The sequence below is a fragment of the Pongo pygmaeus genome, chromosome 4 (assembly GCF_028885625.2).
Source record: "Pongo pygmaeus isolate AG05252 chromosome 4, NHGRI_mPonPyg2-v2.0_pri, whole genome shotgun sequence".
Classification (NCBI taxonomy): domain Eukaryota; kingdom Metazoa; phylum Chordata; class Mammalia; order Primates; family Hominidae; genus Pongo; species Pongo pygmaeus.
Window position 1 is genome coordinate 42,027,160 of NC_072377.2, and position 25,098 is coordinate 42,052,257.

General features: G+C 38.4%; 1 protein-coding gene across 4 annotated transcripts in view; it reads right to left on the reverse strand.

The window, feature by feature from the left end:
* Positions 1–25,098, reverse strand: part of OXCT1 (3-oxoacid CoA-transferase 1) — a 139,766-nt gene that overhangs the window by 114,025 nt on the left and 643 nt on the right. For 3 of the 4 annotated variants that reach the window (XM_054487911.2, XM_054487912.2, XM_063664775.1), the window contains exons 2-6: positions 17,982–18,090; positions 16,653–16,743; positions 8,146–8,281; positions 4,762–4,911; positions 615–721 (exon numbers count right to left, since the gene is read on the reverse strand). In XM_054487911.2, the coding sequence (XP_054343886.1) occupies positions 615–721; positions 4,762–4,911; positions 8,146–8,281; positions 16,653–16,743; positions 17,982–18,090 (593 nt within the window). Of the gene's footprint in view, positions 1–614; positions 722–4,761; positions 4,912–8,145; positions 8,282–16,652; positions 16,744–17,981; positions 18,091–24,679; positions 24,794–25,098 lie in introns of those variants that run through there. The other variant, XM_063664776.1, reaches the window with a different exon arrangement.

Below are 25,098 nucleotides of genomic sequence, written 5' to 3' on the forward strand. Positions count from 1 at the left end.
CCTCAAAAAACAACTATATAAATCTATAAATCCAAGATATAAATACTTAGTATGCTTAAAATAACCAAAAGATTTTAAAATCTATAAAGGCTGTGGCTGAGAGTGAGGATTGAAAATTCAGTATTATAAAGGTTAATCAATTTTTCAGATAGAACCTTTGTAAGCATTTCCTAGAAGACACCAAAAGGACTGAAGGACTGACCGCAATGATTATTAGCAGTATCTTTCCAGAGTATCAAATTAACTTTGACATTTTAATACATGTAAATTACAATATCAATTAAATAAAATTGTATGATGTCATCTTTTCTAAGCATGTAACTGGTCTTGGCAACTAAAATACACAAGGAGAAAAACAACTGCATGTGCCTATATAAAAGGGCATACAGATTCAAATATTTAACAAGCAGTGCAACATAGATATCAACCAGTCCAAACAGACTCCCACAAGTGGACATACCAGCAGCCCTGCACACACCTATATATGTGCAATACACATGGGCGTGTATGATTTTGGGCCATTTTGAAAATACATTTTTAAATTCCAAATTCATTCTGACGTCCATTTTTAGAGTTGTTGATATGCACGAGTGTTTTTAAAACTATCATAATACCTGAAAATCACGTTTCCTGCTCGGTCCGCCTTCCAGGCTTTCACCAAAGCAAAATCCCCTGTAATTGCTTCCTCCAAAATAAAGTGCTGACCATTGAACTCCCTCACCTGCAGAAGAGGGAGAAGGCATCGTCAGGTATTTGCACAGGTCTTGATTGTGATAGAGGCACTCTGATAGAGGTAGATAATTAGGATACAAGCCTAGTGAGGGAAAATTTCTCAGAGGGAAAAGCATCCCAGAGACTTCAAGGATAAGCAGTTAGGCAAGCAGGACTTAGTCAAAGTGGTCTAAGGGGAGCTAAGGAAACAGACAAGCAAAGGTCCAGTGACAAAAGAAAACTTGTGCATTTGAGGAACTGAAAGTTCTATGGCCTGAGGGACAGACTATTTTCATTTTACTATTTGTATGTACAGGTTATATACTGAATATGAAAAATAGTCCTTCTTTCCCTCCCCCCTGAAAAAAGTTTACATAAAATGGTCTATGTATTGTTTTTCTACATAAAATAGTTACAAAAATCTATCATTCAGCTATCCTCATTAACCTATAATCACCTGTTGAGATTTTAAATGGGATTCATAGAATCAGTAAATTTGGAGAAAACCAACACGCCCTATCTTCCCACCCATGAGCATAGTATATGTCTCCATTTACTGAGGTTTTCTTTGACCTCCTTCAATAGTTTTATTATTTTCTCCATAACAGCTTTATATATTTTTCTTAGGTTTATTTATAGGTACTTACTGGTTTCTCTTGCTACTGTTACAATTTGCTCCTATCTGCTCTTCTGACATTACTGGTCTAGGGAATGCTATTGATTTTTATTTATGTTTATTGCCTTTTAATTATACTACAAATTTTGGAGGGAAGAACATAAAGCAAAACTGTCTTGCCATCATGTTCTTTTACTCTTGAGGGTTTATTTCCGGGAATTAAAACAAACATCCATTGCCACACTCCCATCACTGCACAAAATGGAGCCATATGAATGTAGAACTCCATTCTCATCCCTACTGCACCCCCTAGTGGAAAAACAGACTAAGTGCGTTTTACAAAAAGCTGCTATAGAAAATTTTGGTACATTTATTTCGACTATGGTTTGAAACAAAACCTTTCTTAAATAACAGCTACTTTAAAGACATTAACCAAGTTGCCTGCTAGAAAGAAGATTAATGCACTTAGGGAATAACTGATGAATGAGGATCTTACTATAGGAACTAAGATAAATTATATGAAAGATATTTCTGAGCCACATATTTTGGAACGGCTTATGTATTTCAAAAATCACTGTAAATACCAACAATGATAGTTGAGTATTTTACACACAGATCTAGAAAACTGGGGTAAATATATGCAAATGCAAGGCAAAGTCAATAAATAGGCCTCTTTGATATTCCAGTTACATAATTTTCTGATGTGTCTACACACCAGCTGTTGCTGAGTGTTAGTTTTACTGAAATTTAAAAATGGGCAAGGAGCTGATTTTGTCAAACTAGCTATTATACTCACTGGAAAGAACTGTACATTTCATAGTCACCACTTCCTCACTTTTTGGTTCTTTCTTTAATCTAATGAGATTTTCATCCCCTCTATTCCAAAAAGGAATAATCCTTAAAGTTGTCAATGACCTCTGTTTTTGCAAATCCAATGATTCAATTCCAGGCCCTGTATTACCAACCTCTTCACACTCAGTTGATCATTCCCTTCTTTTTAAAATTTCCCTTATCTTTCAAATTGCCAGATGCCCCTGGGTTTCTTCTTTACTTACTAATCACTCTTTCCCATTTCTCTTTGCTGCTCCTTCTCTTCCCAATTTCTAAATGTCAACGAGGTGCTCTGCACTCAGCCCCTAGACACTCATCTAGTATATAGATTTAAATACTATATGCTGATGCCTCCAAAGTCTCTATCTTGGCTCTAGACTCTCCCCTGATCTGAAGTCCACTAAGCACCTCCTCTTGGAGTCTAATGAAATCTCCAATGCACCATGTTCCAAACAGAGCTCTTTGATAAGGCCTGTGCTTCATTCATCTTACACAGTATGCTTGACTCCTCTTACACCCCTTACCTATCCACCAGCAAATCCTGTTGGCTCTACCATGAACATGACACCAATTTCAACCACTTCTCTCAAACTCCACTGTTACCACCTTGGTCTAGCCACCTTCCATTCCCTCCTAAATTAACACAACAGCCTCCTAAACCCTCTCTCACTGCTTCCGCTCTTGGCTTCCTAGCAAAAAAAAAAAAAAAAATAGAATCACCACCCCAGCAGCCACAGTGATAGTTACAAAAGACAACTCAAATTACATCACTCTCACCTTTATTCAAAACTCCATAGGCTTCCCACTACGTTCCATAAAATTCAAACTTTGCATGAATTTGGCTTCTGCCTCTCTTCAATCTCCATCCCTATCACTCTCTGCCTCATGTGCTGTTCCAGCCTCACCACCCTCCTGTTCCCCAAACATGGCAAGCCTGTAGCTGCCTCGGCACCTTGTACTTACTCTTCCTTCTGAATAGAGCACAAACCCTCTTATCTCCATTTGCCTAATTCTCCTACCTTATTCAGGTCTCTACTAAGTGTCACCTCCCCAAAGAAGCTCTCCCTGGCCACCAATCTGGAATATCAGCTGCCTGGCCAATGATAATTAATTCTCTTTGCCCTTAATCTACTTGATTTGTCTTCACAGTACTTCCGCTATAGACATTATGCATTTATTCATTCACTGTCAGTTCCTCCACTAGTAGGAGGAATTGATCTAGATCATTTTACCACAGTGCTCAGACCAGAGCTCGGCAAAGAGTAGGACCTCAATAAATAACACTAATTTAGAAATTAACTCACTTCTTCCTACTTTAACTAAAAAAAAAAAGTACTAAGAATTAAGAAATAAATTATCTGTCATATTCCTAGGAAATTCAGACAAAATTTAAAAACTATGAGTTTTAGGCACCTGACTCCAGGCAGAAATGAACCCAAGAAATATTTTAGTCTCATATTTTTCCGAGGTGAATTAATTCTTCAACTTCTAGCAAGCTATCAAAGTATTTATCACAAGTTTTCTGGGAACCTTTATGAGATACTACTACAGTTCATTTTAATAATTAGGCTCCTGTCTTTTACTTTGTCAAGAAGCCTTTTAAACTTATTTAGACAGTAAAGGAAAAAGATCAAACATAAAAAACACATTAATAAAAGCTTTGACTCCACATAGATCACTCTCAACAGAAAGATGTCTCCAGATGGAAGACACAGCTGGAGACCAACACTGAACATCAAAGGACATATTCTGTGACCTCCAATCTTCCCTCTGATCGTTCCTCAGAATGGGAGGGGCAGAGCCAGCATCCCCATATGCAGAAAAGTGATAAGAGATCCCCTGATTTACTACATTCACTTCCCCAGAGATGAGTACAACATTTCTGCAACCTGTGTTAACTCTCTTCGGCCATCTGGACAAGGAGAATGGAAAGATACTAAAAAATACCGTAAGGAAATACTGGCCAGTGTAATTTTTGAAATTTTCTCCAATCTGAGCATCTCAAATACCTTTATCTGAAGTTCTACTCTTCTATAATATGCCTATGATAAATGTACCCCATCCTACTCAGCACTTTAAATAGAAGTAGGTTATTCCGTCAAAAGTTCAAATGTGTCCAAGATACAAAATAAATAGTGATCATATGAACTCTCTATTCTATCATAACAGTTCCTTTCAAGGTTTCAAACATATTATTTCCTTGTTTTTTTCTTCCTACAGTCACTTTAGGAAGGGCCTGAGCATAAAGAGTTTGCTAGCATGCATATCACAACTACTTTATTTTCCATATAAGCATAATCAGCAAGTATAACTGTTTCTCAATTTGTTAAAGCCTACCATAAAATCAGTTCAAGTAACTAACCTTGACTGGTACATCATATGTGGATTACACCATTTTTTCCTTCTTCTTATTCTAGTTTCTCTATGTGATTTTAAATGCTAGTGGATGCCTAGATTTAGCTAGAAATTTTGCCTATTTATGAAAATGAATGAGTGCTTTTTCTCACATAGAGGTGATTTTATACTTCTTTGCCCAATGATCCACCCAAAATCCCACGTGGAAAGAGGGATCCTGGTATAATCTGGTTAAGAGTGTTTCTTACCTCTCTTGGCTTACTGGCAATGGCAACACTGCCATCTTTGTTGTATTTGATGGGCGATCCTCCTTCTTGTACCAGGGTCCCATACCCTGTGGGGGTGTAAAATGCAGGAACTCCAGCCCCGCCTGCACGGATCCTCTCTGCAAGTGTGCCCTACAAGTGAGCAACCAACACCCCATAAGTTCACTAAGCACACTTCTGTATGTGGACACAAACATTTAGACATGGTTCCTACTCTCTAGAGGCTTATAATTCTAAAAAGTAGCTAGCATTGTACATTAGCATGAGTACTTCACTAATATTGTATGCTAGAAGATCAATTCTAAGAAGTTACTGCCCCTCTAGATCCATTCTAAATCCACATTCAAAATGTAGCCGCTTATTTGTATAGTCATGCTTTCAGCTTCCATACCTCCCAATGATCTCTTGACACATTTAAATGTGTCTATTTTTTATATTCTAAGTCAATTTTAAAATCTGAGTTATGAAACTTTAGTTATATATATTAAGTAATGCAATTAAATTTTGTTTTATTTCATGATCTATGTTGGTATGGCCTAAATTTTATTCAAGTTAATAATGTAAAGTGTTTAAATTTTAGCGCTTATTTTAAACCATTTTCATAAATATTTTTATCTACAAATTGTCTAAGAAAAAAAACAAAGTGAAAAATACTGCATACAGGTAAATTGGTTTTTAAAAGCCAAGAGTGCATCAAATTGTTTCAGAGTAGAAACAGCTGCAAGCAAAGTTTCTTTGTATCTTCTTTTGATCATCATCTTTCCCATGGGTGACTCTTCTTCCTAGATACCAGTGATTTCAAGACTAGTTTCCCTAGCTCTCTCACTCTCAACTGTTTTTCTACCCAGGTTTTCCCTAAGGAATCAACTCTGGCCCTGAACCTTGACACCCTTCCTAACATTGACGCCTACTGTGATAGACTTGTTACGAGTCTTACTAGAAAACTGACTAGCTAGTCAGTAGTTAAAAACTGGGGCTGGACACCATGGCTCATGTCTGTAAATCCCAGTGTTTTGGAAGGTGAAGGATCACTTGAGGCCAGGAGTTTGAGACCAGCCAGGGCAACATAATGAGATCTGCCTCTTTAAGAAAAAAAAGAATTGGTTCATGGTATTAATGATGATATGTTCATATTGTCCCAACCTTAAAAAGTATTTTCTACTTTAACAGGACTCTAAGTATTCAACTCAAAGAAGAAACTAACAGTTGGGACTTGAGACATTGAGTCATTCAAGTAGGTGGAATATTCTGGGGAAAGAGAGACTTGGGGTATAACTGAAAATCTTCCAGATAACTGATTATCTAGCCAATGGAAAGAGATGACTCTACTTTGTGTTGTGAAGTTAGTAACATTAACAAAAAATTAAATCATCAAAATTACCATAACACTACCCCCTGCCTTAAAATATGTTTTATATATACCCTCCCTGAATACTCTCCTTCTATCATACCAGGTAAGGGCCTGAAAGTGGACTACTTCTGCAGATAGGCCTTCTGCAGGTGCCACCAGCTTCTTACCCTCACCCACCAAAGAAGTCCTGATCCCCACCATCGATACTCCTCCCCCTAGCCTTCAGGCTGCAAAATATGCTGCCAGAGCCAGTGTTTACTAATGGGCCACTAAGTTGGGAAAGGAGACACTGACCTCTCTTAGCCTGAGGAAAAACTGTAAAAAAATATATATATTAACGATGTACATACTTTCTGACAAAATAAGGAGTAACATAAAAGATACCAAGGGTAATCAAAAGGTCAATTTTCAATAGATCCACAACCCAAAGAATACTGTATCTCAACCTACCATGTGAAAAATACTGCTATGGACCGAACTGTGTTCTCCCCAAAATTCATATGTTGAATTCCTAGTCACCAATGTGACTGTATTGAGATAGGGCCTATAAGGAGGTCATCAAGGTTGAAGGAAGTCAAAAAGGTGGGGCCCTGATCTGGTATGATTAGTATTCCTACAAGAAGAGACACCCAGAGAGTGAGCATGCATGCTCTCCGCCATGCAAGAACAGTTAGAAGTTGGCCATCTGCAAGCCAAGGAGGACTTCCAAGCCTTCAGAACTATGAGAAACTTCTGTTGTTTAAGCCACTAGTCTGTGATATTTTGTTATAGCAGCCTGAGCAGACTAAGACATCTTTGTTTTTTTTGTTTTTGCTTTTTCAAAAAACTGAGAAAATTGAGTAAATACCAAGCCCAGTGCAATGTTATGGTATGTACAGGTAACAGTGCTATAGAGTGACCAGGTGTGACTGCAACACGAGCCTCAGAATAGTTCCCCATGTGTGCTTTTTAGACACACCATGATTGCATTACTAATTTTTAAAAATCTACTAAATTATGTTATTACCAACTTGGCAAAGTCAGCGGCAATATTTCTGTTGACTAAAATAAAGCGGAGTGGCTCAGTTCAAGAGCTGAGAGCAGAGCATGTCAAAATGAAAGAAGAGCAAACTGTAGACCCCTGTTTTACTTAAAGATTTCAGAAAGTTTTCCTTTCTTTATGAATAACTCCAATTAGTTAAGAGATGACATAGAAAATGAGTGAAAAGTTGCTAGATTAATTATAGTAACTGCTTGCTTTGTAGTAACATCAGTTCCCTGGAAATCTAGGTTCTGATCCCAGCACTTACTCAGATACAGTCACATGTACCTTTCATGGGCTTCACTCTGATGTGTCTCAGCAAGACCAGATCACCCACAAATTTCTAGTTCTAAAATTCATAGAAATTGGAGAGGCACAGTGGCTCACACTTGTGAGGCCGAGGCAGGCGGCTCATTTGAGGTCAGGAGTTCAAAACCAGCCTGGCCAACATGGTGAAACCCCGTCTCTACTAAAAATACAGAAAACAAAAGTAGCTGGGCATGGTGGCACATGCCTGTAATCTCAAATTTCAGCTTCTCAGGAGGCTGAGGCAGGAGAATTGCTTGAACTCGGGAGGTGGAGGTTGCAGTGAGCCGAGATCACACCGCTGCACTCCACCCTGGGTGACAGAGTGAGACTCCGCCTCAAAAAATAAAATAAAAATAAATTCCTATAAATTAACTTCTTAGGATGATTCTCAAACATTCCAGCAAATCCTTTTGTATGCTTCTGGCACAATACACATTACAGTGCCAAACTTAAAATCTTATCTTGCAGCCTGGATATCTTTTAGAAATATCTCCTTTTTCAGTACACAGTAGAAGAAAATATTAATCCTCCAGCAATCAACAGATGTGAGTTAGAAACAAAATTCCGTGGTTTGGCAAAGTAGTATTCCTTCTGCCTTACCTCTTTTGCACAAAGAAATTTCCACGGAGAAAAAAGGAATTTTTAAAGTAAGTTAGTATTATAAAAGAAAAGCAAGTTTTCTCACCTGTGGTGTCAGCTCCACTTCTAATTCACCAGATAAGTACTGTCGTTCAAATTCTGCATTTTCTCCCACATATGAAGAGACCATGCGTTTTATCTGCTTGGACCGAAGCAAAAGCCCCAAACCAAAATTGTCAACCCTAGAAGGAAAATGAAGGGAGCTTACCAAAGAGCATCTGACACAACACTATTAGATCTTTTTAAAGAGATAAAACTTTGTTAATTTAAAGAAAAATAAATCCTTTCTTATAGGCATTTAATCCACATTCTCAGTCTCCCATAACCCCAAAACTTTTGCAAGGTAGTTATCCTTTTATTTTACAGTTGAGGAAACTAAAACTCAAGAAGTTTAAGTGATTTTTTTGTGGGGGCAGGGCATGCACAGGGCAAGGTCTTGGGCAGTAAGGGACATACAGCCAATATTCACACCCATGTCAACCCTACAGTTTTACCCCACACCTTTTGTTATTTTCACAGCTGCAGAGTGATTCTGAGTTAGAAGATAAGCAAAGAGATGAATTGGTTCTTGTCCTATGCTTTGAAGGAACACATAAATGCAGTGGCAATATACTGACCCAAAAGGAAGATTTGGATGGAGAAGCTCTTTCTCTTCTAAAAAGGAGAGAGGGGCATTTTGGTATTTAAAAGAGAGATTAACATATTCATTGAAATGTGGACCCAAATTATAAATAGCTATGAACATTTTCCCTATATCATAAATCTTTTGCTCAAGAAGATTTACACATTCTTAACAAAAACAACCAAAAAAAAACCAAAAAACTAATCACAAGCCAGTGAAGAGTATAAGTGGAAACAATAATCCTGTATCTGTTAAATTATATATACTATAGTTTAATATCTTTATTATTTTAAAGCTGGCGCTCAATTTATTCTTAGAAATGGTATACACAGTGTTGATTTTATTTTTTCATTGGGTGAAAGTCTCCATGTTTATGCCTTTCTTTATTTCTATTATTTTTCGAAGCAAAATATGCCTAGAATTTAAAGTAAAGTCAATGTAACAAGATAGATAACTGAATGAATTATTTTTCCATTTCAGTCACCTTAAAGACTGAAGATCATCTTCCACTCAAGGGTCAGAAATATTTTAACCAACTAGAGAAATAAAACATTTCTAAGATAAGAATACTTGACCTTAAGCTTTTTTTAATGGTGAAATTTTTTAATGGCGAAATATTTTAATGACGAAATATTTTTTTAATGGTGAAACATTTTTAATGGCGAAATATCTTTTAATGGTGAAATATTTTTTAATGGTGAAATATTTTTAATGGCGAAATATCTTTTAATGGTGAAATATTTTTTAATGGTGAAATTTTTTTAATGGGGAAATATTTTTAGTAGCAAAACACTTTTAATGGCAAAAAGTATGATGAGACACCACCACAAACATGAAGGGATGGCCAAAAAATAAGAAAATACCAAGTCTCGACAAAGATGTGAAACAATCAGAACTCTCATATGTGCCAAGGGGAATGTAAACTGAAATGACCACCTTGGAAAAACTGTTAGTACCTACTAATGTTCAATATATCCATATGCTATGGGTGAGCAATTCCATTCTGGGTCTATAACCGACAGAAATGCATACTTAGTTTCATCACAAGGCATGTACAAGAAAATTCATAGCAGCACTATTCACTATGGCCAAAATTGGAGCCTCCCAAATGCTCATCAGCAAAATAGATAATTGTGGCATACTACATAATGAAGTGGGGTATAGCACTGAGAATGACTCATCTATAACCATTAGCAACAACGGTTGAATCTCACAGAATAATGTTGAGCTAAAGCCAGACACAAGAGTATACTCTGAAATATTCCTTTAATATGATGTTCAAAATCAGACAAAACAAATCTATGAGGATCAAAAGTAAAGCTAATTAAATGTTGGTAGTGGGAGAAGAGAATAGTGACTGGAAGGTACAGGAAGAGGGCTTCCTGGGGTACTGGTCATGTTCCATTTATCTATCTGGGCATTGATGACATGGGTGTGCAGCTTGTAAAACTCCATCGAACTGTATTTATGAGATGTTCACTTTTCTATATTACTCCATACTATGCTTCAAGAAAGCCTTTTAAGAGACAGAAATGTAGTGATAAGGACCAGAGTGCTTCCTGGAACCAGAAGTTTTTATTTACAATCTCTCCCTCCTAATTCCTTTAGTGCTCTGTTGGTTCCTTCCCTACAGAGCTTGTGTCGTCCACAAGGTTCATTCATCTAAAACTCCCTTACTGAGTGCTTATTCGACCACAGGTTTGTTAATTCATCTAAAACTCCCTTACTGAGGGCTTATTCGACCACAGGTTTGTTAATTCATCTAAAACTCCCTTACTGAGTACTTATTCTACCACAGGTTTGTTAATTCATCTAAAACTCCCTTACTGAGTGCTTATTCTATCCCTGTGTCAGGCTCTGGAGCTACAATCATGAATAAGACCTGGTCTTGGGCAGCTTTGAAACTGAGAAAAGAAACACATAATCCATAATCACAACAGAGGGAGAGACATGCTAAGGGAATTAGGCACAAATTGTGATAATTCTGAAAATGGAGAACCCAACTTTTGGGGAGGAGAAAGATAGCACAAAAAATCTTACAGGAGATGGCACTTACACAGACATAGGGAAAAAAAACATTTTGAGAACAGTGTGGGGTGGAGGTGTAGAGAGAAACAGACAGACAGACAGCTTTGCAAAGGTGCACTCAGTAAACTACATGTTGAGTGTTCCTGGGAGTATGGACTGAGGGCAACAGCATGTGGGAGGGGAGAAGGCAGGACCAGTTGTGATCAGCCTTGTGGGATTTCATCCTGAAAGACAGGAAGCCCCTGTAAAAAGTTTTAAGCGGAAAAGTAACAGTATGATTAGCTGGAAAGGTTGAAAGATGAAAGGCCGGGATATCAGTGAAGAGACTCAAAGTAGTCCAAACAAGCAACAGTGAGAGTCTGAGCTAAAGCAGTGGGAATGGGAATGGAGAAGGGAGAAATCAAGAGGGTCTTTGAGGGAAATAATTCATAAGACTTGTTGCCCATCCTGATGTAGCTGCAGACTCACTCCAGAATTCTGGCTTTGGTGATGGAATATAAACAAAGTTGGTTGGGGGAAATTAACGAGCACTAGTGACGCCTACTTACTTGATCTGGAAAGGTGTTAAGTATGTGACAAACCACTGACATTTCTCCTGATACGACCTGTTCTCCCAACTTCATTCCACTCTCCACTCTCATACTCTCATACTCCTCACACCGACAAGTGACCATTCTAGCTCAGCTGATTCCTTCCCAATTCTCAGAATTTCATTTCCAAACCTCTTTCCTACACCCGGCACTCCGGACACAATGAACACTTCAAAGTGTCTAGGTAACAGGTAATTGTCAACCTCCTACTCAACTTGTTTTGCACCCCTACCTTCAAATGCTGAATCTGATAAGATTTCCCATCCACCACGGGTAGAAAAGAAATAGCTGCATGACTTACTGTCACTTGGTTCAAAAGAAAACTAACGCCTAAGTAACATAAGCATTTTCAAGAGTACTTTTGAGCTAGAATGCCCTGCAAGTTAAGAATACATTTGTCCACTAGAGGTCACCAGATGCCTAAGGATTCCGTTGTTCAAGGGCTGTCTCCCCATTACTCTCAATGCATACAATGCCTTCTGAGTTTTTAACCTACTCCTAGTACCTGGCTAGGTCCCCACAATTCTATTCCCCCAAATTCAACTCCACTGCAACCTTCCCATCTCACCTCATGGCAGGCTCACCTTACAGATCCTCAGCCCAAAACTAATGCAGCGATCTTTGACTTCTCTCACAAACTCCACATTGAATCTATCAGGAAATCCTGTTTCCGCCTTCAGAATCTGGCCATTTCTCACTCTCTCCTTGGTACTCTGCACTATCTTGCCAGGGTACTGCAAACCCTCCCTGCTTCCGCTCCCTCACAACATGGCAGCCAAAGCAAGCCATATAAAATGTAAGTCAGAACATATCACTGCTCTTGCTCACACCCTTGTGATGGTACTTTCATTCAGAGTAAAATCAAAGGTCTCCAGAGTGGCCTGCAAGGTCCCATGTGATCAGATGCCCTTTGATGTCCCCAACCTCACTCCACCCATTCTCCTTTTGGCTCACTTCTCTTCCTCTCCTGGCCTCACCATCCCTCCAACATACCCACATATCCCACCTGGTGCCTTTGCACTGGACTTCCCCTGTCTCAAACTCTTCTTTCAGACATCTGCATGGCTCACTCCCTCACTTCCTTCAAGTCTCTGGTCATATGTCACCTCAGTGAGTCCCATCCTGATCACCCAATTTAATATTAAAACCTGCCCCTCCACTTTCACACTCCCATTTCCCATTACTTTTTTTTTTTCCTTTTCCAAGGTACATATAACTTAACATATTGGAAAGTTTACTTATTTGTTATGTTACTATTATAGTCCACCTCTCCCCCACTAGAGCATTTGGTCCATGAAGCAGAAATCTTGGTCTGTTTTATTCACTATTGCTTTCTAAGCTGAACACTTGTTAAATTGATTTATTGCTCAATTCCACTGTCCACCTCCTCACTGGCTCTTCTCTAATAATAGTGAAAACCTCCAAGTCATTACACTGGATACCTACTGTTTGTCCCTCTGTATCCATTCTCCAACCTCCAGCCTGCTCTGGACCTCAGATGGCTGCCCTGTAGACTAAATTGAGGGGTCCGCTTGCCCTCTGGCTTCTGATCGGGTTCAGCCACTCTGACTGGGTTCACCCAGTGGGAGGCACCATCAAGAGGATGTGGGTGAGGGGAAAATGTTGGGATTTCTATTCCTCTGGCTCTCTCCCTGAGAAGTTACAGCCTGTTGGATAACCCCCTCCATAAAGCTTTTTTCCAGGTCCTAGTAACAGCTCCCTCCCTTCACTCCTTCAGACCTGGGGCTGTTAACAGCACCCTTCCAATACAAACTCCAGGGTTCTTTATTACTCATTTTTCCCTCAGCCCTGACTATTCCACTGAAAAGGCTCCCTTTGGTAAACTCCTCAACTACTCAGAAAATTCAATTACGTTTGATATCCTCTGGAGCCCAGACTAATAAAGTTGTAATGAAATAATTCATGAAGGTAGATATGATCCATTTTACTTTCTGTAGTTTTAAATATCTGAAACTCCTACAGGCCAATAGTAAAGCCAGAATATAGTTCGACATTGATTGACTTGGGAATTTTTCTAACTACTCTCTTCTGGATCTCTTTGGCTTTTCAACCCAATACCCATTTTAAGTTGGCTCTATTTGGAGATCACATCTCTTTATTCATTTATGTTAGCTCTGAGAATCATTGTTTATATGGGCTTTGCTTTGTTTTTAGACTAGTATCCTGGCATAGCAATCAAGCAGTGCATAAGACACTAGCCCCACGTGCACTACCTGACTAGTTCTTCAGGTCTTGAAAATGCTGCCAGCTTACAATGAGAGTGTTTCTTGCCACATACTTTACAACCCAAATTTGGCAAGTGTATATCTTACCTATTATCAGACATTGATGATATAAAATTAGTAAGACAAGTCCCTTACCTATAAAGGCTTACAAGATAAAGAAAAATAGAAGTGATCTTTTGCAAATGGGGAATATATCATTTCTAACAGAGACATGTATATTAAACCATCTTATAGCTCTTTAATACTAAAGACAATGCTGATAAGACCTTCAAAAAGATTGGTGCTTTCCTTTAATAGCCAACATTTTTTAGCATACTAAAGAGAGATATGATCTTTTTCCTGCATCACAACAAACCTGGGTTTCAAACATTTTGGTGACTAGAAAAAGTCTAAGGCCAAGAATTCACTAATGAGACACATTATTATAAAGCAAAAAGATACTGCATCGGAGACAATGTTCTGGAAATATTTTCATGTTCTGAATCTGAAATTTAATTTGCTGATTTTCTGAAATCTCATTAATTGGCAATTCTTGTCAAGGTAAGATAAATAAAAATAAAGTTGGGATTACTTACCAAGTTGTATTTCTTTTGTTTACTTTTCATTTTAGACATACTTAAATCTGGATTAGATAATTATATTCAATATATCAAGAGTACCAAAAACAAAATGCTTCATTTAAATATAATGCTAATTTATGACATACAGTAATTTCCCCTCGCGCCCAATCTGCAGTTTCATTTTCTGTGGCTTCAATTACCCAGTCAACTGCAGTCCACAAATATTAAATGGAAAATTCCAGACATATAAAATTCATAAGTTGTAAGTTGTGCACCATTCTGAGTAACGTGATGAGCTATCATCATCCTACTCCATCCTGCCTGGGATGTGAATCCTCCCTTTGTCCAGCATATCTACACTGTATATACTACTCTCCTGTTCTTCACTTAGTAGCCATGATGGTAATCAGACAGATTGCTGAAGTATTTGCTGTGCTTATGTTCAAGTAGTCCTTATCTTACTTAATAATGGCCCCAAAGCACAACAGTAGTGGTGCAGGCAACTTGGATATGCCAGAAAGAGGCCGTAAAGTGCTTCCTTTAAGTGAAAGATCTAAGTAAGAATGAATCTTTTATCCATTAAATTTCAAAGAAAGAGAAAAATATGTGCTAGTTTTGCTGTCATATCTCAAACTGCAAAAGTTATAGCCACAGAGCATAATAAGAGCTTAGTTAAGATGGAAAAGACATTAAATTTGTGGGTGGAAGACAAACAGAAATACAGTCCCAGTGACAGCAATTGGGTTGAGTATTAGCCATGATTTCAGAACACATCCCCCTCGAATAAGGGAGGACTTCTGTAGTTACATGAGACAAATGAAATCTTTCATGAGCTGAGCACAGACGTTCAAGTATACATCCCAGGAATTGGTTAGCCCTTCCCAGAAAAAATAACTAAATCCTAGGGAATGCCCATAATCAGTTCATGGCCTACATCTGATTATTAACTCCTTCAGAGCTGCAGCTTCCTCAACAAAGAACAAGGGCACAGCAGAGAGGTCACTGCCTTTATCTTGAGGTTCAAAGTCATTGGTACAGAACCAGACATTTTAGAGTGATAGACTGACCATTGGGCTCTCAAAAAACTATTATACCTGACTAGTATAGTAGTATATATATGCACACACACAAGTAATTATAGGTGTAGGTACATATGTATAATCAGATTTCTTAGCCTTTGACATAACAGCATCTATTCTGCATCAAGAATCTTATACTGATCTGCAGTATCTAAGCATAAAGCTATCTGGAAAACTGAAAGTGCTGATAATCAAAAGTATGTATAATCAAGTCAAATTAAAGGGCATAAGATATGTTTAAGAGTTATCAAGTTGTCATAAACAAGTCACTTCTCTATTTTCAGATGATCTGAAAAGTCAGTTAAACAAGGGACAGATGATTTCTACAATTCCATTCCCCTCCAACACACAGTAACTCTGAGACTCAGACTTACAGGCTCAGGACAGTAGGGAATACATAACTACTGTAAATAAAGGAGATTGGTCATGTAATATATATGTCAAAGATAAGTAAAATTCAGCATACAAAGAAAGGCTAAAAGTCTCTAAAGGAACTCAAAAAGGGCAAGATCAATAAAAACTAGAAAAGTTTCTGTAATTGGATAAGGATACTTTGAGGACATATAACTTAAGTCTAATCCTGAGAGATGTGGATAGACAGGAAAGAAGGGGGACAGTCTCCCAGAAGGAAACAGACTCACAAAAGGAAAAATGAGCACAAAAGTAGCATCAGTTTTATTTCCTAAATAACCTACACTATTTATTCTAAACTGCATTTATAATCGGCTAAAATGCCAACTGGGTGATTAAAAACATAAAATCCTTGAAGTCTTTAATTGTTGAGAGCTGATGACTTACCATTTTGTAAAAATAAAAATATGGCTTTTCCCAACATAGCTAAATGTACCTTAATGTGCATGCCATTATTAAAATGATGGCTTGTTTCTGACCACCGTAATATGCAATCCTATTATCTTAAGTGCTGGCTGCATATCCACCTTCCAAGACCAGCCATGTTTTTGTGATTAATAGTATCCCTTTATTTATGATCTAGAATGATGGCACTGCTAAAAGAAAGGGCTTTAAACAGATTTCAAATTGATGCCCACCTTGCTTTATAAATGATCTAATAAATAACATAAAACAATACCTTTAAATTTTAAAATACAAGACTTAATTTGAAGATATATATTCTAACTTCAATATATTTTAAGTTTAGAAAAATAAAAGCACATCACATTAAGATATAAAGTCTTAATTTATATCTTTATACTAGATGAAGCAAGTCTGCTTTACTTATGAAGGATGGTACCAAAAACATTTGGATAAATGTAACCACCCCTCTTGACCTTGTTAAACACTAGATTTTGATGCTTGGACATATTGCTCATGTGAATAGGAGAAAACCTCATTTCATTGATAAACTCTGTTTAAATATTGAGAATTGGCATTTCTCTCCAGCCAATTGTTTTTAAAATGCACACTTACCCTGCATTGTTGCTGACTGCAGTTAGTCCTTTTACTCCAGTTTTCAGTAAAGCATCTATAAGATTCTCTGGAATTCCACATAGCCCAAAACCTATATTAAGCCCAAACAATAAACAATCTGTAAAGGGGGTAACAATGTTCTTTCAGAGAAGTGTGTGTTATTGTTTTTAAGAGGGAAAGAAAACAAAGCACATTATTAGATCTACTAAGCAAAATACACAGATATATCTCAGCAGCTAAGTAAATGGTCATATAGCTGTATCCAAATGTTTTGCACCATTATATCACATATCACCACCCAGTCTTTGAACCACAAGTATAAGGCCAAGTGCAACCAGTTTATATGGCTACTCATTGCTCAGTTTGCACTTAACTATACATCTATTGTTTTCCTGCTTTGTAAATCAGTTTTTCTATAACTTTTTCAAGAATGTTTATATGTCTGAGTAGATTTTGCATAGTTGGAAGCCTAAGCCCAAAACTGTCATTTCTTTATATTTTCCATGATTACTCAAATTGTATTGGGTTTAAAATGAACATTCAATGACTTACTTGAATAAGTGGGGATCAATCCTAAAAATAATCCTTGATATTATTTATCAGAAGCAGGCAGCAAGTTGGGTGCGGGTGGCTCATGCCTGTAATCCCAGCGCTTTGGGAGGCCAAGGTGGGCAGATCACTAGAGGTCAGGAGTTTGAAACCAGACTGGCCAACATGGTGAAACCCCATCTATACTAAAAATACAAAAATTAGCCAGGAGTGATGGCGCGTGCCTGTAATCCCAGCTACTTGAGAGGCTAAGGCAGGAGAATCGCTTGAACCCGAGAGGCAGAGGTTGCAGTAAACTGAGATCGCACCACTGCACTCCAGCCTGGGCGACAAAGTGAAACTCCCTCTTGAGATTCCAAACAAGAAGCAGCAATAGAATTGGCAGTGGGGGAGGTCAATACATGTCTACAGGGTCTCTGAAGGTGTAAGCTTATGAGATTAATGCAAACATTTTAAGTTAAAAAATTGGGATCTAGGGATTTTTTTCAAAGCTATTAATAAAACATGACTACTTTGAAGCTTCAGTTTTTCAAAACAGAAACACACAAATACACATGCACACACACACACACACACAGAGAAAGTAAAATATTAAATGCTAAACCTTGCTAAACTTGTAGGAAGGAGACACTAATAAAATAGATGATACCATAATATGTACAATAAATAATGCATAATAAAATAATTATCATTTTTTTACATCTTTGTCATTGTGATTTGCCTGCTTCATTTAAAAACATAAGGACATTACCATAATATGAAAACAGTGTTAGTACTCACCACCAACCAAAACCGTGGCACCATCAGGGATGTCTTTTACAGCTTCTACTGGATCTGTATAAAACTTGGTATGGCGATGAGCACTGGTGGAAAAGGAACAAACACATCCCTGAAATATTAAAAAAAAAAATTGATAATCATTTGGAGATACAGCTTTACTTTGTGTGTGTAGCAATTTATTCAATTGATAGACAAATGATAATTTCATTATCTCCTTTATATATACACGTTTTTAATTGCCAGGTAATAACTGTATATAATGTATACATTTATACAGGTAATACATGTATATATTTATGGCATACATGGTGTTTTTATATGTATAGTAGACCCCCCTTATCCACAGTTTCCCTTTCTGAGGTCTGTCACCCCAGGTAAGTACGGTACAATAAGATTTGAGAGAGAGAATGCATTCTTATAACTTTTATTACAGTATATTGTTATAACTGTTCTATTATTAGTTATTGTGACCAATGTCTCATAGTCTAATTTGTAAATTAAAACGAATGATACACATATGTAGGAAAAACAACTTATATAGGGTTTGGTACTAACACAGGTCAGGCATCCACTGGGGTTTTGGAACATATTCCCCTCGGATAAGGGAGGATACTATATACATCGTTGAACAGCTAAATCAAGCTATTTATAAATGCACACACTTTTTTGTGGTAAAGCAATTTTCTAGTATACAATATATTATTAACCATAGTCGCCATGGTGTTCAAAAGATCTCTTGAACCTATTCCTCCTAAATAAAATTATGTATCCTTTGACCAACATCTCACCAAACCCCTCACCGCCAGCCTCCATAACCACCATTTCACCTTTCTGTCTGGGATACTATCCCTCTCTTTAAAAGCCTGGAGCTTTAAGTGACTCATACTTAAAAGTAGGATGGATATTTTATCCACAGATTATCACTGAAGTCCCCTTGTAACAGATGTCTTCTATTACATAAGGGAAAGTTCTAACTCCATCATTTGTGGCCATCCAAAAGAATGAAAGTAGAAAGAAAAGTCCATATACTGGAATTCAAATTCATAGCAATGGTGTCATCAAGCATCAGTTTCTGGTAACCCAATCTTCCATTAATCAACAAGTATTTACTGTAAACCTACCATGTGCCAAGTCCTGTACTATTTATTCCAACATAGTTAAGTATTAAGACATGAGCACTGCTCTCTAAGAAATTAAAGCCAATATAAACAAAACACATACCTACAGAGTTGGGCCCCAGGTTCAATATTAAATGTCAAAGAATGCCTCCTAGAGGGACAAGAACACCTTACAAAACAACTCATCCTCGTATGGGGCTTAAGGTTTATGGAGGCTACATAAAAGGAACAAACCATTATCTACAAGGAAGGTAAGTCTAGCCTTACCGCAGTGTACTATTTGGTCCCAAATGAGTCACCTAGTGAATATTCATGAGCAATCAGTTGTAAACTTTTCCCTTTCCTCTACTTCATCCACACTATGCACAAAAGAAAACAAGAAAGCAGATTCTGTAGCAATCATTCATACTCAATATCACCTCTCCTTTATTCTCACTATACAGTCAGCCTAAACAGAAAGAATAACATCTGAATCCTGGTATACTGCCACCTTAACATGCCAGTTATGGGCTCACATCCACTGCCTAACAGTCTCCCAGACAGACACAACCTGAAGTGGTCAAGGTGACAGCATAAATGTCTATCATTCTTTTCTTCCTCTAAAAATAAGCCAGCACACTGCTCAAACCCTGAGAAATAAGTCTAGGCAGAGATAGAAAGGGCTTGACCCACAAAGAGTTTTCCCTCTTTACTATCCTCAAGTAGCAAGTATTCATCTGCTTCTGTTTTAAACATATATTTTTTTAACATATTGGAAATCACAAGTGTGATAGCCTGAATAAACAGGCCAACAGAAGGATCATAAGATAAAGTTGAGGATATCTCCTAGAGACACTTAAAAAATGCAGATATCTAATCCAACCAATTCATTTTACAGGTCAAATTTTTGAAGCTTAGAAGGATCTTGTAATTTACCCAAAACTGTGTTAAAGCAAGATCAGATCCAAGGTTTTATTTGGCCTTCTACCTCAGGGCCTTTCTATTACAATATGCTTCTCTCCATGTTTTTTGAAACCTCTCATACTCCACTTCTCGTTTATTGATGTAAAACAAATCTTTGTGAGTGTTCTATTTCTTCCTGTATAACTCTGCTGTCATTATCTCCACCCAAAAGTGAAGAGTCAGGCCCTTATAGCTGGAAGGGGAAGAAAATTAAAGGGTTCATCCACAGCTCAACAGTCTGTGTGATAAGATCACCCTAACTATTTCAATATGCTGAGAAACACAAATCCCACATAGAGAGGAAGTTGGAAGAAAACTCATTTCCCCTATATACCTATAGAGGCTTTTTAGATTCAGGTATCCATTCCCTCAAGGATTTATCCTTTGAGTTACAATCCAAATACACTTGAAGTTATTTTTAAATGTACAATTAAGTTGTTATTGACTATAGTCACCCTATTGTGCTATCAAACAGTAGGTCTTATTCATTCTTTCTATTTTTTGGTACCCATTAACCACCACCACCTCTCCCCTGCCCACAAATAAAAGCATATAACCATAGGCTTGTCAAGAATTCTATTTTTTTGTTTCATCTGATAGTTTTCACTACAGTTAGAAATTACCAAAGAGCTTGCCACACTCTCTGCAAAAAAATATACCTCAAAAGTATTTTAGAGAAGATATGTTTACCCAGATAATCAAAAGTTAAAAGCATAAAGTGAAGATGTTTTCCAGGTAATCTGAGAAGGGCTCAAGACAATGAAGAACCTGCAGGTACTCATTTTTTTCATTATTCATATATTCAGTTAACAATATTTGTTGACATTTGATATCTATTTACTAAGAGGTCAACTTGTACTACAACAGATTCTATCCTAAGAAACCCTAACATGTAGTTTAGGAGATAGTGTGGCATAATAGATCATGCTCTTGGGATCAAAAAATACCCTTGCTTCAAATTCCAATTCTGCCACAGTTGTATGAATCTAGGAAAATTACTTAACCACTGCATCTCTTTTTCATGGGGGGAGAGGGTATTTTAAGTTTACAAAAAGATGATAATTGTTTTCTAGGAATGTAGTAAGGATCAAATGATGTTATATACAGAAGCCCTGCTGCAGAACTATAGAAGACACCCAGGGGATACTAGCTTCCTTTGGAAAATGCAAACTTTTCTTCATTCTCCACTAGGGCAGTAAGATCAACTTGTCATTTATTGGAGTTTAGTTTTAATTTTAATTGTATATAAAGTATATATTTATGCAGGTAATAAATGTATATATTTATGGCATACATGGTGTTTTTATATGTACAGTAGACCCCCCCCCGCTTATCCACAGTTTCCCTTTCTGAGGTTATGTATATATATAACATATTCTGATGTTATATACAGGAGCCCTGTGCCTGGACTATAGAAGATACTCAGGATGTTAGCTTCCTTTGGAAAATGCAAACTTTTCTTCATTCTCTACCAGGGCAGTAAGACCAAATTGTCATTTATTGGAGTTTAGTTTTAATTTTTAACCACCTCACTCTACCCTATACACACACTCCACTGATTTTACAAAGAATGTTTTTAAACACAATTCGTACTGTAGCAAATTAACCCAGGTGATCTTTGTTGAAGGTTTTCAAAAATACATAGGTCTTAGCTTTAAGATTACTTTAACATGAGGTGATATTTATTTTGTCAACTTACAGTTAAATAAATGACAAGGAACAGCTGATATTGTCCAAGTAAGTATCAGAGTTTGAGAAACAAAAGTGTCTTTATATGGAGAGAAGTAAAGAGATACGTTATAAGGAAAAGGCAGTAATATGTGAGTGGATACACTCACAGACCTGCAGAGCATGGCATCACTGCCAAGAGGTAGCGATGTGTGTGAAAACACTTCAGCTGTCCAGAAGTGGACCAGTGTCTACCAAAGGTAGAATTTTCACCTTGAACTAAACACTGCCAATTATGCACATGTGACAAGAATAAATCCCAAGGAGCTCACAGAGAGTTACAACACTAGGCAATTCTCTACAGCAGTGGTGTGCATTGTTATTGAGGGAACATACATGTTCTTCTCCAATGCAGGAGGGATATTCAGTGCTCCGAAGCAGCACAAATGAAGGAGTAATTCATTCTACCTGGTGGACTAGAAAACCAGAGTTTGCCAGGTGTTAAATACTTGTCAGGACAGTGATTCCAAACAGGGGAGCCACATGAGTAAGAGTTCAGCGATATGAAAAGGCTGTGTGGTTACAGACATGCGGGATCAGGTCTCACGAAGAGAGGTTCATGAAGATCAGGCTGGAGAAGCAGACTGAGGCAGTTTGTAAAAAGCCTTACAGACCACACTGCAGAGTTTCTTTTTTCTTTTCTTTTCAATTTTTCTATTTCCATAGGTTTTGGGGGAACAGGTAGTATTTGGTTACATGAGAAGTTCTTTAGTGGTGATTTGTGACTTGATCATTCAATGAGGAAGGGACAGCAAAGCTTTTGAAACGGATGTCACAACTCAAAGGAAGCCTGAATTAAGAAAGTGGTTGGAAACTCATTATTTCTTTCCTTCAGCCATTTGTACCAACTATACAAAATACTGGGGCTACAAAGTTAAAATATTAAAAATAAAACACAGACATAGTCCCTGCTATAATGAAACTTACAAACTAGCAAAGATAGTAGTCATTAAATAATTACAAAATTTTAAACACAATCATAGTATTTAATTGGGGAGCTATAAGGAAGAAACAGTTGCTGAGAAAAAATGCCAGGGACAGCACTGAGGAACATTTCAGAAAGAGGCACACATATGACACTTGGTGATCAATTGGAAGTGCAGCAAGGAGAAGAGAAGATGGTTCCAGGATTTCCAGCTTATATAATGGATGGATACTGGTGCTGTTAAGCACAGTGAAAGAAGAACAAAACAAGGAATGGGAAAGCCACTTTATGGCTAGTTTGCTTTGGATCAGAAAGAGTTTTAAGCACCAACTGACATCCAAGTGAAGTTCACCAGTTGCACCAGAAGAACTGCAGCTCAGGAGAGTCTGAGGTTGGAATGAGATTTCGGAAAAGACAGTGTCAAGGATGAATGGTGGGTAAAGTGTTAGTGGTACTCTTATAATCTTTTTCCCACTAATAATTTTCTATAGTGAAAATAGTATTAAATGCTCCCCACTGCTCCGCAGTAATAATGAAGAAAAGAAGATACCTTTCAATAGTCTATTTTCGCCCAAGTCCATGCCAAATAACTCTGAAAGGGGCAGTCAGTCCCCAGACCAGCAGCATCAACAGCACCTGGAACTTATCGATGCAAAATTTAGGGCCCCACCCAGGACCTAATAAATTAGAAATTCTGCGGGTAGGTACAGCAATCTGTTTTAGAAAACCTCCAGGTAATGCTGATGCACTCTCAGGTCTGAGAGACACTGGGCTTGCCCATCATAAAAACTTTAAACATTTAAGAAAATAACTATCTCATTTCAGCTGTTAGTTATGTTTAGTGGAAAAACTCATGGTTTCTGTTTGCCTGGAGGGTTCTCTCATCCGTACGTTAAACATGTGTAGAATAGCTCATTTATGCAGAGTAGTGTGTTTGTTGAGGGAGACTAAGTGTAAGGCATAAATATGGTCTCTGCCATCGGGGAACTGTCATCTGGTTGAGGAGACAATATACACATCTGAAAAGTTAAACAAGTAGATAAGCGGTACAGTTCAACAGAAGCAGCAGGTGAGGATTTAAAGTGCTAAACAATAAGGGCACTAAGAGCCACAAGCTAGGGGAATAGTGGAAGGCAGGAGTTAGACCTATGATAATCAAGCCTGACAGGGCTAAGTTTGAATTCTGTATGAACTTTTAATGAGATATAGCAGAACCCCTTATTTGCATCTCGTCCCTCTAAGAAGAGGTTTGCTGAGCTTCGGAAATGGTTTAATGACATACTCAAGATGGAAAAGACTTGAAGTGAGTAAATTACAGTTGGGCAAATAAGTAACTGTCAAAAGAAGGAACGTTCTTGACCTCGGCCCAAGGGTATCGCTGTGCTCTGGTTTGCATTAGCTTCAGCACCGCTGCAATCTCACTGAAGGTCAAGTTCCCTTTTAATAATGCTTTATATATCCAAGTCTATCTGCAGTTATAAAAATGCTTCCTAAGAGGCATTTAAGAGTAAAATGGTCCGGTTCTGAATCATTCCCTAGCACCTACCGAAGGAGCTCAGTGGCTCCTCTGTATTCTCAGCGGTCAGGGACTGGATGCAGGAAACAGCAATGGGGCCAGGCAGGCACGCTTCAGGAGTAAGCACCGTGTGCATGGCACGCTGTCAAGCTCAGACCTATTATTGAATACCAAGGAAGAGGCTCCCGCGATTGAGACGGCGGGAATAAAGCCACCCTCCTGGTCCTGTAATTCGCTCCTAGGGCTCCAGACAGGGGTGGGCTTACAAGCGAGGACAGTGCATAGGGCAAAACCACAAGTCAGTCCACGGTGGGAATGCCTCCACATACCATTCGGTGGAGAGTTGGCAGTGGGGCACAAAAAGGATTTCAAAGGGCTCTGAAAACCGAAAGCCCCTAACCCGGATACGAGGGACCTCGAGAGAAAGGTTTGTCCGCCCCTGCAGCCCAGGCGCGAGCCAGGGACACACCTCGGATGGTTTCCCAGCTTGGCCGGCAAGACGCCCTGGCGAGCGCTCCAGTCTGCGGGGCAGCAGAGCCAAATAGGGAGGAGAGGATGGGAGCGGCATTCCACACCCGCCGCACCCGGCATCCAGCCCCGGTGAACTCGAGCAAAGCCATGGCTAACCCAGCCTCCGGTTCTGGGCCTCTAGAGGTTCCTCTGCCCAGAGATCCAACATCGGAGGCGCAAACCTATCCGCTGTTGCCTCACTCCTAAACCTCCATACACTGGCGCCCTCCTCCCACCGTTCAGACCCTCAGAGTCCCTTTCCAAGGGCGGGTGCCAGGAGGGACGCCGGCGAGGGCCAAAGGGATCGGGAGCGCTGCCAGGAGTCCTCCCGCCCCTTCTCAGCCTCTCTGCGCGCTTCTTTACCGCGTCTCGATCCAT